General features: G+C 44.8%; 1 protein-coding gene across 1 annotated transcript in view; it reads left to right on the forward strand.

Moving 5' to 3' along the window:
* CCDC178 (coiled-coil domain containing 178) overlaps positions 1-18,334 on the forward strand; it is a 316,601-nt gene that overhangs the window by 31,159 nt on the left and 267,108 nt on the right. The window contains exon 5 of the mRNA XM_074985449.1: positions 6,940-7,093. Coding sequence (XP_074841550.1) covers positions 6,940-7,093 — 154 coding nt within the window. The remainder of the gene's footprint in view (positions 1-6,939; positions 7,094-18,334) is intronic.

Raw genomic sequence — 18,334 nt, forward strand, 5'->3', positions numbered from 1 at the left:
GAGGGTGTAACTATAAAAAGGGATGTTGTGTTAACTGCTACTTTTAGTTGCTTTCAACCACAGCAGTCAAATGGATGTGGATCTTTCTAGATCTCATGGATTCACAGGTTTGAATGCCTACTAACGCTACATTAGTGATTAGAATGGAATAGCTAGCTTTATAGTTCATAGTATTAGTGTTTGGATTTTAACTTAAATATTTATAAGGACATTGATTTCAGATCTGAGGACAATGAAGAAAGATTTTAAAATGTGCATCATGTCTGGAAGCTTTACTGGCATTCAATGCATGCTAAGTGACTTAAATGCCGTGGAAAAGGATGTTCCCCATTGCATTTTTCTGACTTTAATATGTTCACTACTTGGGCCTGTAAGGAGAGAGAAAATAGATTTCTGGAACTCGAGGCCTTCTATGCCCAAGCTGTAGAATTGGAGGTGTCAAAGAAAGAATCATGTTAAAGGGTTTGGTCTTGGCATGGAACTCTGGTTCCAAGGCAACAGAGATTTTTGATAGTTAAGTCCAATGATTCAGCTGTAAGACACAGCCTGCATCTGAGAGAGGTCTGGCTAAGGTCTCTAGATAACATTCCAGAACTAAGCTATGTGCTTCCAAGAGAACGAAAGGGCAAGTTAAAACACATTTTGGATCATTCACTGGATCCTCCTAGGAATATGATACCCGAGGACATAAAAGCTCTAAACTGTTAAGGAGAGAGAGCCAAAGAAAAAGCAAGCCAGCTTAAACAATTATTTAATCTTTTGTAGTTACATCCCTTATAATTAAGATGGAGATTCATCTGGATATCCCATATGTACTAGATCTGACTGGTACTCCATTTAGAATAACAAAAAAGTCCACCTCTCTCTTCTTCTCTCAACCAAAGAATGGGGTGAAAAATTGTTCTGGATAGGTCTACTCTACTTCCACCAATTTTCTGAGAGAGATTATTTTACCATTATACCCTCTTCAAATTCTAAGTTTGGTTATATAGCCTATAGTTGCATGGTTGAATTCACATTCTGAAAACTAGGTAGATCCAGTAAGGATTTCAGAAGTTGAATTTCTTTGTAGTGACCCTCCAAGAATCATTACCTTATCATGGTGGAGGGGCTTGCATGCTCTGTTGAACTCTAGGCCTATGTCATCTGGAAAACATCTGCTCCTAATAGAGTCACCCTGGGCAAACAGGTCTGGCACAATGTTCCAGACTAAAAATGATCCACTACCTCATGAAAGCCCCCCAGAATGACCAGATGGACCTTGCACAGATTAGGGATACTGAGAGCCACCCCTACGCCCAGGCCTGGGGGTGGTATTAGATGTGAGGTGGCCAGGCCACACATGTATGTTGGCCACACCCAGCCCAAAAATTTGTGCAGACTCAGCCCCATTGCTCACTATCTGTGAGATGAAAGCTGAGATGTGGGTGTGAAGCCAGAATGGCAGCAGGAGGAATGGACCACAATGGACTGGGCCTCTGAAATGGAAGATGGCTCTTGGGATGTGGACTGTCACTTTGGTGGTGGAAGGGATGGAAAGGCACGGGATTTAAATGGTGTTCCCCCCACGCATAGCATTTGCTCTGGAAACAAACGTCTGGATCAAGGGTGGTCTTTTTCCTACTCTGGAGTAATAGGCCCCATGTCATCCCATCCCAGGTGGATGAGAGGATCCTCCGTGTTCGCTGCTTTCAAAGAAGGCTGACATACCAGATTCTTTATGGTGGGCTTTCTTGATTTCCTTTCTATCCTCCGCCTCATTTGTTTGTTGGGGCAGCAACAATCCAGAGATCTAAGTTGGATCATTTCTCCCCCTCTCCTTATGAAAAGAGAATGGAAAAAGTTGAACCCTTGTTAGCCGATGGCCAAGGATGTTTGCTGAGGTGCCAGCTATGCCCGTTTTATACCATCCGTGACTTTAACCGCTAGGACTCACTGTCCCTTCGCGGCGGGCAGCCCGGGCCAGGCTGATGGATGCCCCAAGCTCCTAAACACCCGTGACTTTAACTGCTAGAGCTCAGAGCCCCTTCGCAGTGGGCAGTCAACACTGACTGACAGGTGCCCCAGTGGCAGCACTAAGAGCCTTTCCACACCCGTGACTTTAACCGCTAGGACGCACTGTCCCTTCGCGGCGGGCAGTCAGGATTGACTGACAGGTGCCCCAAGAGTTTGCCCCGTGGAGGCGGCAAAACTCAACGCTAGGCTCTTAGTACTCTCACGTAATGGCCAGGCTTTATAGCCAAAAACGGCTGAGGTTCTTTGATTGTGTTGGCTGCTTTACAGTAACCCAGGGAAACAAGTCAGGCTTATGCACAAACGGTTACCAAAATTTATTAAACTAGATTCTAATCATGTGGTTCCAAAATTGCTAGTGCCTACTTATTTAAATGTATAGATGTTACACACACAAACAAGTTACAAAACTGAAGCCACGATCCCAAAGAAAGAAAACAAAGTATAGAGCTCTATTTCAAAATATGTGTACACTAAAGATAGGAGATCAGGTGTGGGTGCTTCTTACCCTCCTTGCATCTCTCAATTCCAGCGGTGCCAAGCCAGGATCGGTCACTCAATTTCATGGAAAGACGAATAAGGGACAAGGCTTAGGGACCCTTTTAGCTGCAGAAGCCTTGGGAGGCTGTCACTTATCTGACCAGCAGATAGATAGTGAAAAGCACTCAAAAATCATGGTGCTGTAGGTCCCATATTTATACCTCTGTACTCCTTTATTCTCTTTCTTCTTTCTTATGCCAAATTGGGGCTGGTCTGTCTGGGTGACGCCAGCTCTCGCAAGAGTAGTTTACACTTGCAAGGGAGAGAAACAATAAGTTTCGACTACTGGACATTCCTTTTATTAGGGTAAATATTTTCCCACCTAGGATGTTGGTGTGTGTGCATCACGTTATTTAGTAGGGGCTAAGAGCCATGTCTGTCACAGCTTCTCTGTCTACTGTGAGCCTAATCGTTGTATATGTTCCCAGAGGCACACTGTAGCAGCACACCTGTGCTTTCTCACAGCTTCAAAGGCTGTGCTGGAATTTATGTTAAGTGCCCTGTTGTTTTGGCTCCCTTGTTTTCCCAGCAATGCTGGTCTGAGAGGGGGCTGGCTGTCTGGCTGCAACCCTTTAGGACCAAAATTGTTTTCTTCAGCTTCTCTTATTTACTGAGATTGAGATACCACTTTTGTCTTTGAAGGAGGCGTCATTTTTCACAAAACATCTAGAACTCAGCATAAACTAGTTAATGTGCTCATAAATGAAGGGCAAATTATTCTAAAGCATACACCTAAAGCATCTTTTGATGTTTCAGACATTGTTTCGGAATCAATGGTTCTCAACCAGGTTTTATGTACCTCTGGGGATATGCAGAGAGTTTTTGAAGGGTAGAAGTTGCCTACTTTTACAATAGCCTACATAAAAAGCACTAGCAATGTCTGTACAAACTAAAGTCACTGTCTGGGTGAAATTTGTTTAAACTGCTCTATATTGTATAAACTGAAAGAGAAGTACAATATTTATATTCCAGATTATTTATTTTATAAATATATGTTAAAAATGAGAAATTAAACAGTTATTTTTGTATTTTTATGTCTGATATTGTAAGCAAGTAGTTTTAAAATGAAATAAAACTTGGTGATACACAAGACAAATCAGACTCCTGAGTGGGATTCAGTAGTCTGAAAAAGTTAATGGCCACTGATCCAGAAGTTCTAGATACATTGCTTCTTTACAAGATCTCTGTAGACATATACGGTGAACATCTTTTTGTTACCTTCAGACAAATGGGGAACAGAGATAATCACCAAGGGTTATTCAGTTCATTTTGCTACCCTCCCAACCACACATCGCTCCTCATGGACCTCTCTTATAATCAACTTTTATGTGAGGAAATAAACTTCTAAAACTAGGTGCTATAGAAGCAATTGTAACCCAACACAGAGCAAAGGGTTTCTTTTCCAAATATTTTCTGTTAGAGAAGAATGGTAATTTGAGAACCATTCTGGATTTTAGGACACTCAACACATACATAAAAATACAGCATGTGAAGATGATTATCTTGGCAGCAATAATCCCATCTGTGGATGAGAGGGACTGGTTTTCAGCCCTTGTCCTACAACATGCTTGCTTTCATATTAAAATTCACCCATCCCTCGTCAGGTTCTTAAGGTTCACTCTGAGTCAAACTTATTCCAGTACAAAGTGCTTCCATTTGATTTATCATTGGCACCTCCCAGTGTTCTCAAAAGGCCTTTCTCTGGTAGTGAAAGGCATCATTATATTTCCTTATCTAGATAATTATCTGCTCAAAGCAAATTTCTCTGTGCTGTGGCAGGCACATAAAAGACCATGGGACCTATTCCTACAGCAGTAGCTACAATTAAATACCCAAAAGTCCACTTTGACCTCAGTGCAACAGCTTGTGTTCACTTGAGCCTACCTAGATGCAACAGAGGCCAAAGATGACTTCTCATCACACAGATTCAATAACTTAGTCAAGTTAATCTCAATAATTCAGACCAGTCCTCCAGTCCCAGCCAGAGCCTATCTCCAGCTACTTAGACATAATCTAAACAAGCTTCTATCTATGTGGTTGATGGCCAAAAACTCACTATCAGTGAGTAAAATCCTCCCACTCCACATGCAGGAGTTCCTTTTGCTCAGCCAGCCCAAGCATTGACGTTGGATTAATCCCTCATGGGATGGGGAGCCCACTCAGGCACCAATTTTGTTCAGAGCAAATAGTCCTTTCTTGAATCTGTATTGCATATCAATTTACTAGAGTTCCAAGCAGTCAGAAAAGCCTGCCCATACTTTATCAAATATGAATGTATAAAGATTATGGCAGATAAAGTTGCATATATGTGCATAAACCACTGGGTAGGAGCAGGATCACCTTTCCTCTCCACTAAGATGGTAAAACTATGGAACTTGATGCATTCATCATCAAATCAGCATGTCAGCATCTCAGTTCTGGGCATGCAGAACACTACAGTAGATATATTCAGTAGAGCGTTTTCTCAAGATCATGAATGGAAAATAGACGCTGCCATATTTTAAAGCATATTATCGTGCTATGGAAATCCAAAGACAGAGGTATTTGTCGCAATAAAAAGCAAAAAATGCTCTCAGTTCTGGTCCAGAACAGGCCTGTGTGTCACCATTCTCTTGGAGATTTTCTTATCAGATGGAACAGACATGTTTCATATGCATTTCCACTGATTCCATTAATATTCAAGGTGAGATTCAAGTTAAAGGTGGAAAAAGGCCAGAGCTTCTGTTATAGTTCTGTCATGGCAAAGACAGCGGTAGCTTCCATATTGTGGTAAATGGCTGACACTACTGTGGTGGGTCCTATGCTTTTTCTTGATGTGATGGGTCAGGGTGTCACTCCTTACCCCATTCATGGATGTTCAGGGCTTTGCTAGTGCGCCAGTGGGAAACAGGGGAACAGAGAAGAGATGCAGGTCTGGTTCCAAACCCTCTCAGCTTCATAGTCTGCTTATCCTCTCCCTTTCAGTAGGGTTTTTCTTAGTCCTCTCTGCTGAGGAAGTCCCTGTGATCTTCCTGCATAGTCTTTCCTTCCCATGTTATTTTGGTCCTCTGATAGCAGTACTTCTCCAAACTCTAATCGGCTCTCTTCCCCCACTTCCATCAGCCTGAAACAGGTGTTTTTAATTAGGTGTTGGGTGATGCCTTAATTAGCTCCAGGTGCCACAAGTTTCCTTCAGTAATCTTTCCCTAGACCCCAGGGAACAAGGTCTTAACAATATTACAGCTTATATACCTCCCATCTACCACTCTTCTGCTGCTCTCTGGCCCTGCTGTATCACAATATCCCTTTTAGATGGTGGTCTGTCCGCTCTATTTATTATTGCCTTTCTTAAGATGCAGCCTAGGGTTATCACTTGTGTCTGTAAATGTTCAAAGTGCAGCTCATCACAGGTCCCAAAGTTCTGAGTAGGTGAAGCAAGTACTGTTACAAGGAAGGAAAATAATGAATCAGACATCCATTCAAAAATGGAAGAGGTTCCAACTCTGGAGATGGTCAGGGAGAGGGGAACACACAGTGGAGCTTCTCCAGTCTGAAGTATAGTGAGTGACTGAAGTGAGTGCCTGCCTTAAGAGGAGGTGCACTGTTTCTAAGATTCCTGCAGCAGCCAGCTTGCTTCCTTGCACTCTGTCTCTGTCTCTCACTCTCACACTCACTCTTCTACCTGTATACCCCATCTCTGCAGTGTCAGGGGGAGTAGGGAGACAACAGAGCAGGACACCTTTTCATACTTTAAAGAGACAGTTTATGGCATCTCTCAGGAATATACCTAGCAACAGCTAGCACATACAGCTAATCTGTGCCATACACACTGTCCAAGTCTTTGTGCCGCGCGCGCGCGCGCACACACACACACGCACACACACACACAATCTGTACCACAAAGTTTGTCTCTCTCACAGTCTCTTTCACACTAACCCACAGCCCCACCTCTTCCACACAAGGCCCCTAATGATTTACCAAAGTTTGTGAAGTGCTGCCCTCTGTCCTCTCAACCCCCACAAAAAGCATTGCCCACCCCTGGTTAGAAGCTCAAATAGAAGTTGTGTGGTTAAACTCTTAAAGTCAAATGAATAGCTTTGAAGCCTGACTGGAATGTGAACGGTAGCAGTGAAATGGTGTTAAATTAGTGGCCCTTCTTGCTCAATATCCATTTCTCTGACAGTTTCCAGTACCAGAAGGCATGAATAGAACAGGACAATTTCCAGTTATCGGTCCCCTCTTGTCCAGTCCTTGCTTCCAGCAGATGATTTGAGTGACTTAAGCAACAGAGGGAACTAAAATACATCTTCACGGATTCAAATGTGCTTCACAGTCTCCTTTATGGAGAAGAACTATTTTGGAACACTTCCAAATAAATTAATGATATTATTCCTGTATTTCTGTTAGGAATGATTTAAAACATTCAGAATTTCTTTGGACTGAATTGTGTATGAAGATAAAAGAAACAGAGGAAAAGATTATAGAGGAAGAAAGACATCTAGAGGAGTTAGTAAAGCAAAAAGAAGAGGTGCAGAAAGATGCTAAGTCTTGGAACAACAAAGTGAGTTTTGACTATATATAAAAAAGCAAATTAAAATGTATTTTAAACTGAGAAGGAAATCAAATTTTGGATATTTTGTATATTTTAAAATTAAAGTTTTTCTGCAAAAGAGAAATGAAAGTACAGGCACTCCCCAAGTTACAGACATCCTGTTTACGAACATCTGCATGTGCAATCAAAAGATCACCTGCAGCCTCAGGGAGGGGTGTTCTTAGGATTTATCGGGCCCTATGTAGTTCTATTCAACTGGTGTCTGTATGCCTAAGAGTAGCCCCACATGTGTATGTATGAGAGAAAGAGAGAGAGATGATGTTCTAATGATGTGATTTTATTATCTTCAGTAACACACTAAGAAAATATTTTTAAATTCAGAAACTGGCAGTACACATTGGGGGTTGGCAAATGCCTGTTAAATGGTTTCGTTGCCACTTGAATAGTTCTTTCATGGGTTCATTGTTCTGCTAAAAGATCTGGCAGGCTTTTTTACTTTTAAGTTAACTAAATCTTCTTGAGAGGAGGCAGAACAATACAACAAGGATAGGAAAAGGTGGGGAGACATTAACACCCAATGGTGCCCCAAACTTTCAGATGCTCTATTCAGCTGTGTGTGTTCTGCATATGGGTAAGGGTGGCTCTGGCCTCAGTGGATCAGGCAAGAGGTACATGTGGCAGCAAGTGGTGCAAGTGCTGGCTGAAAGACTCTGGAGGACAAGAGAGGGATTGCTCAGCCAGTGGCTGGAGAGAAGCAGTTGTTTGAAGGGGAAACTGATACTTCTCTCCAGACACTAGCCAAACATCTGCCCCTCCTCCTCTGGAGTCCTCCAGCTGATGCTTATGCTGCTTGCTGGCTCCTGGAGGCTGGGACAGGAGCCAATGTGGAGCCTGTGGGGGTGACAGCAGCCATGGGATGTCTAGAATCCCCTTCAGAATCTCCATCTACCTTCTCATCCTCTAATGAAACCTGCCTTTCCTCAAGCAACAGCATTCAAAGCTAAAAACCAAAAATTAAGAAAAAATCTTTGTACTTTTTTCATTGCAAATATACAGTATTTCAGTTACATTATGGATGAAATAGGCTTTTGTGGGTTATCTTGGGAACCTAACTCACATTTATAACATTGTTTCTCTGGGAAAATTCATTCCAAGTTCCAAACAACTGACTTGCAAACAAAATTTGGAACACAACCCATTTGCAACCTGGGGACTTCCTGTATTTATTTTGAGTCAATTGAAAACGTTTGATATAATGGAATTTGTTCACTGTACTGCAGTAATATAGCTTTGTTTATGAAGAATTATAATTTAGAATCTTACAGTACTTCATTTGACTGCTTCATATTCTCACCTGGCACTGCTGACCTTTTAGACAAAATGCGTGCTCAGTGGAGCTGCCTTACTGCTGTGTTGAATCAGTAAACATTGGGAGCTGAGAGGTACTGTGAGTGTATCTTTCTCTGTACTTGGTGTGATTTCTGTTTCACCTTAAAATTCTCCTTTGTTCTTGCTTTCTACTTTTTATACTTTCATTTAAAATATTTTGGGAACTCTGTACCATTGCATTCTTTGTTTTACTATCTGATTTGAAAGGCCTGCTGTGGCAAATGCAGCTTTCAAGAATATGGATAACAGGTACAGATTTAAATGATGTGTTGTGCTTTTCCATGTTCACTGAAGCAAATTGACACAGTCACTATGTATTCTTCCTGGGGAAAATATTCCGTGTCACTGCTTAAGGTAGAGAGTCTTCAACTTTTGGATCTAGAATGATATGCAATGGAAATGCCAAAACTTCCTTGACAAGAAGGCCCTATTAGTCTTGCGTTTTTAATCTACTTTTGGATCTATTGTCTATGCTTGTGAAAGACAGGTGGCTTTTTATTTCAAAACCAGACAAATCAGAAATAAACGTGCACTGAAATCTGTACAGGGTTGGGTTCCCTGACAGTAGATCCTAAGTCTGTAACAGTACTTGGGGTTTCTTTACCATGAAAAACCTCAGTTATGAGATATGAGCTTAGCTGTGCTGACAGTTCATTGGTCCCAAGTCCAGCACTGGTTTCTAAAAATTCTGTTGATGCTGTTCCTTTGTCCATAATATGGATTTCCAGGTGTTGAAAAAATTTAATGCAAAACTAATCCTAACTGCTATGTCAAAGACAGATGCTTTTTTGACATAGAAGTCTTCGTTGGAACAAGCCGGTGCGAGAACTCCTTCAGATCAGTGCCCAGGTCTTTCCTGGATCTGAAGAAGCAGCCTTAAGATGTTGATGTAGGCTTAGCTTCAGCGTTGTTTCCAAAATTCCAAGAGGCCCTCACTTTGATAATACATTAGTACTTTTCTCAGCAGTCCTCATGCACAAAGAAAAGAAAAAAGAAAGTAGAGAGAGAGTGCCAGAGAGCAAGGTCCATGGGTCCTGGAAACACATGGCTAAAGTCCCTCTGAAAGCCTGTGTGGCTGTGCACTGTCCCTTACAAGGAGCAATAACTGAAAAAAACACTGTTGACCCAACAGCATTTAATAAAAAGTAACTGCTTTTTAAATTTTATTTTAGATGAGCTTTTTACAGCTCAACAGTTGGCCACAAAAAATAACCACTTCAGAAACTCACCAAAGGAGAAAAAAATTAAGTAAGCAGAAATGAAAAACCATATAAAACACATTGAAAATTTACAATGGATGTTGTTCTTCTCGCCCAGTATAAACAAATGCAATTATCAAACCTGGCCTACATTTTATATCCAGCAAATTTTAAAAGGTTATAAAATTTGCCTGGATAAATCCCAGTTGTTCATTGATTTCGTCATGTAGATTAAAGAGAGAGACATAACGAAGACTGGAGAGAGAAAGGTGGTTGCTGTCTCCAGAGGCCTTGTGATCCACTTTCATAACCAGTACAGGAAATGTGTAGCAGACAAAGTTTAAAAACAGGCCACTTTTAAGCTATGGATATCTTCATCTGCTGAGCCACTTGAGGAGTGGTTTCTGAGTTTAAGGCCCATCCTTTTCTCAGACCACAATGTGGCTGATTTGGTTAGGAGACAACTCGTAGTAAATCTCAGGTCCTTCTCAGTGGATACTAAGGCTACGGCTACACTTACCTGAAGGTTGACAGTATGCAATTACATACCAAAAATTGACTTTACAGCCATCAACTTCCGTGCCTGTCTTTATAACAGAAGGTCGACGGGAGCACTCCTCCCTTCAAGCTTTCTTATTCCTCGTGGCTTGCAAGGGTGTGCAAAATGGAGCCATCGATCTATCTTCTACCATAAGTGTAGATGTAACCTCAGATGGCGAGACCTGTAGATCTCAGTTTGTGTCTTTCATCACACTGAACTTAAAACTCTGGTATTTATAAAATTACTTTTAAGTAGAGCTGCACTTTAAACATGCTTGTTTGATTACAAAATAAAATATCACTATAGGAAAGACTGAATTAAGAGCTCCACAAAAATCTTCATCAATAGAATTGTCAAAATAGTTCTATATACAAAAAAATGAAATGATAAAATTTGGTCTTTTAAATACTCAGTAGAAAGAAAAGGTTTAGAGCCAGACTATTTAGAGTAAACAAAACTAGATATACAACAGTTTTTGGATCTAATTTAACAGCTGTGCTGTTCTTTCTACTGAAAATTCCCTTTATTTAATGGGAAGAAGGATTCTTTTGAAGATGGGGTTTTCTTTCGAAAGAGCAGCATCTACACTGGCTTTCTTCTTTCGAAAGAAGCTCTGTCAAAATTAGAATATGCAAATGAAGTGTCAAATATGCAAATTTATACCTCATTTGCATTTTCAATTCACCTCATTTTCATGCCTCTTTTGAAAGAGGAGTGCAAATGTAGATGCACCCATGGCTTCATACACCTGCATATGATGCAGTTCACCAAGGCTATGTCTACACTAGCCCAAAACTTCAAAATGGCCATGCATGTTCAGCACCTCATTAGAATGCCAGCAGCTGTGGCACTTCAAAATTGATGCGGCTCGCCACTGTGTGGCTCATCCAGACGGGGCTCCTTTTCAAAAGGATCCTGGCAACTTTGAAATCCCCTTATTCCTAACAGCAGATAGGAATAAGAGGATTTCAAATTTGGTGGGGTCCTTTCGAAAAGGAACCCCATCTGGACAAGCCGCATGGCGGTGAGCCGTGTCAATTTCGAAGTTCTGCGGCTGCCGGCATTCTAATGAGGCACTGAATATGTATTTCAGCACTTCATTAGTAACCGGCGAAATGGCCATTTGCATGGCCATTTCGAAGTTTTGGGTAGTATAGACACAGCCTAATACAGGTCTGTGCTCCATACCAGTATGGTTGAAATCACTGAACAGGTTAAATCTCTCTAACCAGGAAATCTCTCATCCAGCAAACTCTGTAATCTGTCCTGAGTTTAGTTAGCTGGGTAACTGTATCATGTGTGTGGCCATATTTCCTGTGGTCCCATAAGGTTTGTTTCCAGCCCCCATTCCTGGCTCTCAGTCTTCCGTGCTGTTATTTAGCTGTAATTTACCTCTAAATGTCATATAAGTTCCCAGTTAACAGTGGAAGTGTTGGTAATGCTGTTAGACAATATAACTTCCAATAGTCTGGCAAATTCACTTGTCTGGCACCAGTCATGTATTGAGGGTGCCAGATTAGAGAGGTTCATCCTGTACCTTCTCAGTAGATAGTAGCCACTGTTCCACCAGAAGACCCCCTTCAGGTGTGCAGTAGAGTAGTCTTCCCTGTATTTCTGTCAACCAAGAAGCTGGTGACAGATGTTTTCACTTATAAATGGGAAGAGTTCATCTAGATCAATTTCAGACTTAGGGTAAGTTATCTCTCTCGTCAAATTTGTCTGCTTATAACTGTCCTGGAATTCTGAGACGTCTATTTGGCATGTGAAAATATTTTTCTTTCTGCATCCAGTGGTGTCCCTGTGGGTGCTCCACTTGGGTCTTGGTGAATGTCTGCACCGGGGATCAGAGATTTTGCAGAGCAGTGCCCTTTGCGCCATGCCTGCGAAATCAGTGTCTCATGCTCCTGTTGTTCTGTGGAGTGTGCATGCAGTGCAAGCCCTGTTCATTCCTTTTCAACGGTACCTGGCTGAAGATGGAGCTCAGAGCAGCACTCTTCTTCCTGAGAGGAAAAACAGAAATCTATTATTAGTCTTAAGCTTTTGCCTCATACTTTAACTCAGTTTATCTTATTTCAATGCTTGCTATGCTTAGAAAAAAAAAGTGGCAGCTGCAGTGGCAGTGGCTTTTTTCTTTTCAGCATAGTGGGTTTGCCCAGCTTTAAAAGATGCGATTCATGCAGAGACTCAGTGCCTACCTCTGATGGCCATGCCTCATGTGTCAAATGCCTTGGGGGAGTCTCATGCAGCACATAAGTGCCTTCATTGCCTGGATCTGACAGCTGGGCCAGAAAAGACCGTGAAATGCAGCTTAAAACAATACTCTGGGAAAAGGCTCTTCCACCATCAAGGAACAAACCAGAGGAGGCACGAGCAGTGCAAAAACCCTCTGATAGAGCAGATTCATCACCCCGCAAAGGCTGTCAAGCTTCAAAGGCTTCCCTGGCATGCTCCTTATCAGCACTGCCCAGAGCCTTTTATTGCTGGTGCCATCAGTCTCTGGCACCATGGAGAAACACAAGTCAGCATCAGCCAGGAGAACTGAGACTGAAGCTAAACTTGTGACACTGACTGGTATCACTGAGGCAGCAGCTTCCAGGAAGTCGCATATGCCTCCACCAATCACTCCTGCGAGCTCTCCCTCTGTGCCCAAACAACCGGCACTGCAGCACAAAACGGCAATGCACAAAATGTGGTACCAATTAAATTCTTCTCGGCCTGACACAAGAATGGCGTGCAGGGACACACTAATATGCCACAGGATTCCCCCCACTCACCTATACTACTATCCCCAAAATCTGAATATGGTAGCAGGCATAGGAGAAGGTTCTCATCAGGTCATCTCCTTCTCCATCACTGGCTTTCTGGCATTCATACAGGGACCATTCCCTTCAGCATCATCCCATTTGGCCCAACCAACTGTGAATGTATCCCCCCAAGTCAATTTCCGCCTCAGTGGAGCCCCTGGGATGCATGGCAGGGACACCGACTACATCCTTCTCATGGCTACTATTCAAGATACAGAGCCTCTAGCATCTTAACAACAGCACATTCCAGATGCTCATCCACATTCTCTGCCCGCTCCCCCTCCTTCAGTAATGTCTCGAGTGGGTTTTAATGAACATGATAACTTACCTCACTCAGATTCGGAGAGCTCCTCACCTGGACCGAGATCCAGGGAGGACAAAGCAGTATTCCAGATTTCACCTTCTCTACCATCAGATGACCTGAAACAATTTCAGGAATTATTTAAACAGGTAGCCAAATCACAAGGTATCACATTACAAGAGGTTCAAGACAAATAATAAAGATTATTTAAAATAATAAATTGTAAATTGTTGCAACCCACAACAGCATCCTCAAAGATAGCTTTACCCCATCAACAAAGCTATCCTTGAACCTTCAGATGCTCTGTGGCAAAACCCAGCCTCTGTTCCAACCACAAACTGCAGAGAGGGCAGAAAATATTTTGTCCTTGAAAAAGACATGGAATTTCTCTTTGCTCGCCCACAGCCAGACTCACTGGTGGTGGGGGGGGTGGATTTTGTGAATCACAAAGCTAAGAACCCACAGTTTAAATCTATGCCCAGTGATGAACACAAATGGCTAGACACCTTTGGCCACAAAGTGCATTTTTCTGCCACTCCAGTTCTCTATATCAAATTATACAGCTCTTCTGGCCAATTATGGTCACGCCACTTATGCCAAATTACAACACCTGCTACAGGACTGCCCTGACAACAAAAAACCTCTCCTCCAATCCATTATAAAGGAAAGTTTATCAGTAGCGAAAACAGCTTTCCAGTCAGCTCTGGCTGTTGCAGACATGGCAGCTAGCGCCACTGTCGTAATGCATAGGACCTTGCGGCTGCACTCATCAGGCATCCCAAGAGAACTGCAAGCAAGGGTGGAGGATCTCCCCTCTGACAGAAAACGCTATTTGCTGGTAATACAGACAAGATCCTACTGAGGGATTCTCACATGACACTTCACATTCTGGGGATGTATACCCCACCCAATAAGAAATGTAAATATACTCCCTACCAAAGGCCTAGGAACTATAATTACAGCTACTACAGGGAGCAGTAGAGGCCATATGATAACAGGCCCAAGCAATGTTTTAACAGGAGGAGGACAAAGCAAAACCACTCCTCCACAAATCAATCCACCTCTCACAAACAACAAATATAAAGTTTTGGTTGGGAGTCTGAGTGACCACCTCACAGTTCCAATGCACTCAAATGCCACCTTCCATTACTGCCTGAGACCATTTTACCAACAATGGTCCCAAATTACCACAGATGAATGGTTTTAGAAATTATCAGATTGGGTTATACAATCCCCTTCACATCCATACCCCATAACCAACCCTCTTCTCTTTTCAGGGACCCCTCTCATGAGCCCGTATTACAGGCACAGGTACAAAAGTTTCTCACCTTAGGGGCAGTAGAACCTGTCCCCAAAGAACACCAAGTGAAGGGGTTCTACTCTAATTATTTTCTCACAGCCAAAAAAAAAAGCAAAAAACCAACGAACCAACCAAACAAAAACAAAACAAGGGGATAGAGACCAATCCTCCATCTCAGGGAATTCAGCAAATTCATTCACATCACAAAATTCAGAATGGTGATCTTGACAATCATCATACCTGCACATAACTATCCATCCATCCCACAGGAGATTTCTCAGATTTATTGTGGGCCAAGACCGTAATAAGTACAGTATCAAGAATTTTCAAAAACTCTAGCCGTAGTCATGGCATTTCTCAGAAGACAAAATGTCGTCATCTTCCCCTGTCTCAACAATTGTCTAATCAAGGGCTCTACGGACCAACAAACCACTATTCTTCTTCGAGTGTCCCCGTGAGTGCTCCACAATAGGTGTCGGGCTTGCCCGGCGCTGCAGATCAGATCTTCCAAGCAGTTTCTGCCGGACCGCGCATGCGCCGGTGCGCGCCGCTCCCTTGCGCGCTCCTGGCCACATGCGCAATCCGGTCCCCGCCAGTTCCTCTTAACCGCCGTCGGCTGCAGACGGAATCCGACTAGGCTACGACCAAGTTAGCGTATTCAATGGTTTTAACTGTTTTTTCTTTAAAGTTTTCAAGTTCTTAGGCTACTGTTAAGTTAGCCAGTTGTTATTTTCAAAAAAAAAAAAAAAAAAAAGAAACAACAAGCGGGATGGCATTCAGTCCAGTCCTAGTAACAAGCGGAACACCGGAGGCCAGGAGCCTAGGGCCATTAGCCCTCCTGCCGTGGCAGGCCATCGGAGAGGGGGAAAAACAGCACAGAGAAGGTGCTAAGTACCCATTAACAACTGAAAGACTCACCAACAATGTCCTCTTCAGGATTTAAGAAATGTGAGTCCTGCCGAGAGGCAATGCCAGCATCTGATGGGCACAGTCTCTGCATAAGGTGCCTGGGGGAGTCCCATGTCATGCAGAAATGCTCTTTCTGTGCAAAATTAACAGCCAGAGCAAGGAAGGACAGGGAGATGCGGGTTTAAATGCTGCTATTCGACAAGGCCCTCCAGCCAGACGTGCCGGAGCGGCCGCAGCAGGAGGGACCCTCCGGGGCCCATAAAAGGAAAGCCGCCTCCCTCACCCCATCAGCGCAAAAACGGAGGAAAGCCTCCCCAGCCCGATCCCTGCCGGCAGCAACAGCGAGCGGGACGGGAGGAGCGCGCAGCCCCCAGCCGCAGCAACAGCTGATCGGCGGCGGCACGGAGAGCCACGTGGAAGCGGCTCAGCCTCCGATAATCAGCCAGCCGCCCCGCACCGCAGGCAGGGCGGCGGCTAAACAAGCGCCGGTACCGGCGGCACCGCAAGCAGCGGCACCGACCCCCGGGGAACCGGCGGTGCAGAGCGCGCAGGCACGCAGCCTGCAGACACCGGAGGACACCGCCTGTGCGGCACCGCCCATGAGCGTGCCGAGCATGGCGCGGATGGGGCCGAGATCCCCTACACGTCAGGGGGCGGAGTTACCTCCTCAAGGGAGGGGGAAGGCTGCACACAAAACGAGGCACCGCAGCCCCTCTCCAGACAGGGCTGCAGAGTTGCTTTCTCTCAGCCCTCCGCTTATGCTGCAGACTCCAACCAGAAGGCAGGAGTCCCCCCTAGCCTACCCGGAGCCCCCATCTCCATTTTTACAACCAGCCTCGCCCTGGCTGGGACCACCTTCACCCTTCCTGGGGTTTGAGCCGCTGGAATGCTATCACAAATCGCTCTCTCCAGTGTCCCAGATCTCTCGACGATCTCGCTCCCCCAGACGCAGAGGGTATGCACCAAGGGAGTGGTCTAGGTCACCTTCCCAAGAACAGTGTCTATACTGCCATGGTCGCCCCTATCACGCGGGGCATAGACACCATCGGCAATCTACCAGGGAAAGATCCCCACAGATGGTCCCGTATCCCCGAGGGCAATCGCGAACGGGGACAGAGACTCAAGTATCTCAGGGGGAACTGGTTATGGAACCCCGAGATTTTCCCTTGCAAGCTTCCAGCGAGCGGATGTACCATCACCAACAGGAACCGGAAGGGTCCAGAGAGGCGTACCCTAGTGGTTCCTCGCTCTCCTCCCCGGACGAGGCTACGGCCCCAGGGGACGTCCATCCTCCGGACGATCTCAAACAGTTTCAAGAGCTGTTTAAGAGGGTGGCCTTCACGCAAGGCATCCAGACAGCAGAGGTGCAAGAGAAACACCATAAGCTCCTCAAAAATCTGAGACCTCCGGCCTCCTCCAAAATAGCAATACCGCTTGATGAAGCAATCTTGGAGTCCGCCACTATGATATGGCAGACCCCTGCGACTATTCCGCCTGTCCACAAGAGAGCAGATAAGAAATACTTTGTGCCGGCAAAGGGCATGGAGTTCCTGTTCAGCCACCCACAGCCAAATTCCTTGGTGGTGGAGTCATCGCAACAAAGATCAAAGACATCTCAATTCAAGACAGGGGGAACAGACAAAGATGCTAAGAAGCTAGAGCTGTTCGGCAGAAAGGTCTACTCCTCCTCCATTCTACTGTTGCGAATGGCAAATTACGCAGCGCATTTAGCGAACCATAATTTCGACAACTACACTAGGTTAACCTCCCTCATGGACTCGCTTCCAGAGGACAAGAAACCGGTGCTCAAGGCCATTGTGCAAGAAGGCTACGCGGCCTCGAGGACGGGAGTTCAGATCGCCCTGGATGTTGTGGACACAGCAGCACGTTCCACAGCTACGGCAGTGGTGATGCGAAGGGAGTCCTGGCTCCAGACTTCGGGTATACCGAGGGATCTGCAGGCAAAGATAGTCGATCTTCCCTTCGACTCGCAGAAGCTGTTTGCTGAATCAACAGACTCGGTCCTTCATTCCAGTAAAGATTCGAGAGCCGCACGTAGGACCCTGGGGATTTACATCCCTCCATACAGAAAGAAAAAGTACTACCCTCAACAAAGACGGTACCAGTACCAGCAACAGCGTCCCCAGGACCACAGGGGTTACGAGCAAGGGCGACATCAACAGCACCAGCAGTACAGAACTCCCAGGCGACGTTCCCAACAGAGCCGTGCGTCCTCGGGGCAGGGCCAAAGGCCACAAGTTTGACACACAGATCCAGGGCTGCGCCATCACTACCATCGCACAAGGTCATCCGAAGCGGCTATTCCACCATCGCCTCCGACCATTCTACGACCAGTGGCAAAGGATCACCACAGACAAATGGGTGCTGGAGATCATAGCCACGGGGTACGCCATCCCCTTCCATTCGCTCCCACCGCCACGACCTCCACCCAGGCCCCACCTCCAGGAAGCCTCCCACGTAGCGAGGCTCAAGCAGGAGGTAGACCATCTCATGCTCATAGGGGCAGTGGAAAGAGTGCCGGAGCAACTGCAAGGAAAAGGGTTCTACTCGAGGTACTTCCTCATGGAGAAAAAAACAGGAGGCTGGAGGCCCATCTTAGATCTTCGAGGCCTCAACCGGTACCTGCGCAAGCAACGCTTTCGGGTGATCACAATCGCCTCCATCCTTACGGCACTGGACGATGGAGATTGGTTCGCAGCCCTCGATTTACAAGACGAGTATTTTCACATAACTATCCATCCGGCTCACCGGCGATTCCTCCGGTTCATGGTAGGCAAAGAACATTT

The sequence above is a fragment of the Carettochelys insculpta genome, chromosome 2, assembly GCF_033958435.1.
Source record: "Carettochelys insculpta isolate YL-2023 chromosome 2, ASM3395843v1, whole genome shotgun sequence".
NCBI classification, from domain to species: domain Eukaryota; kingdom Metazoa; phylum Chordata; order Testudines; family Carettochelyidae; genus Carettochelys; species Carettochelys insculpta.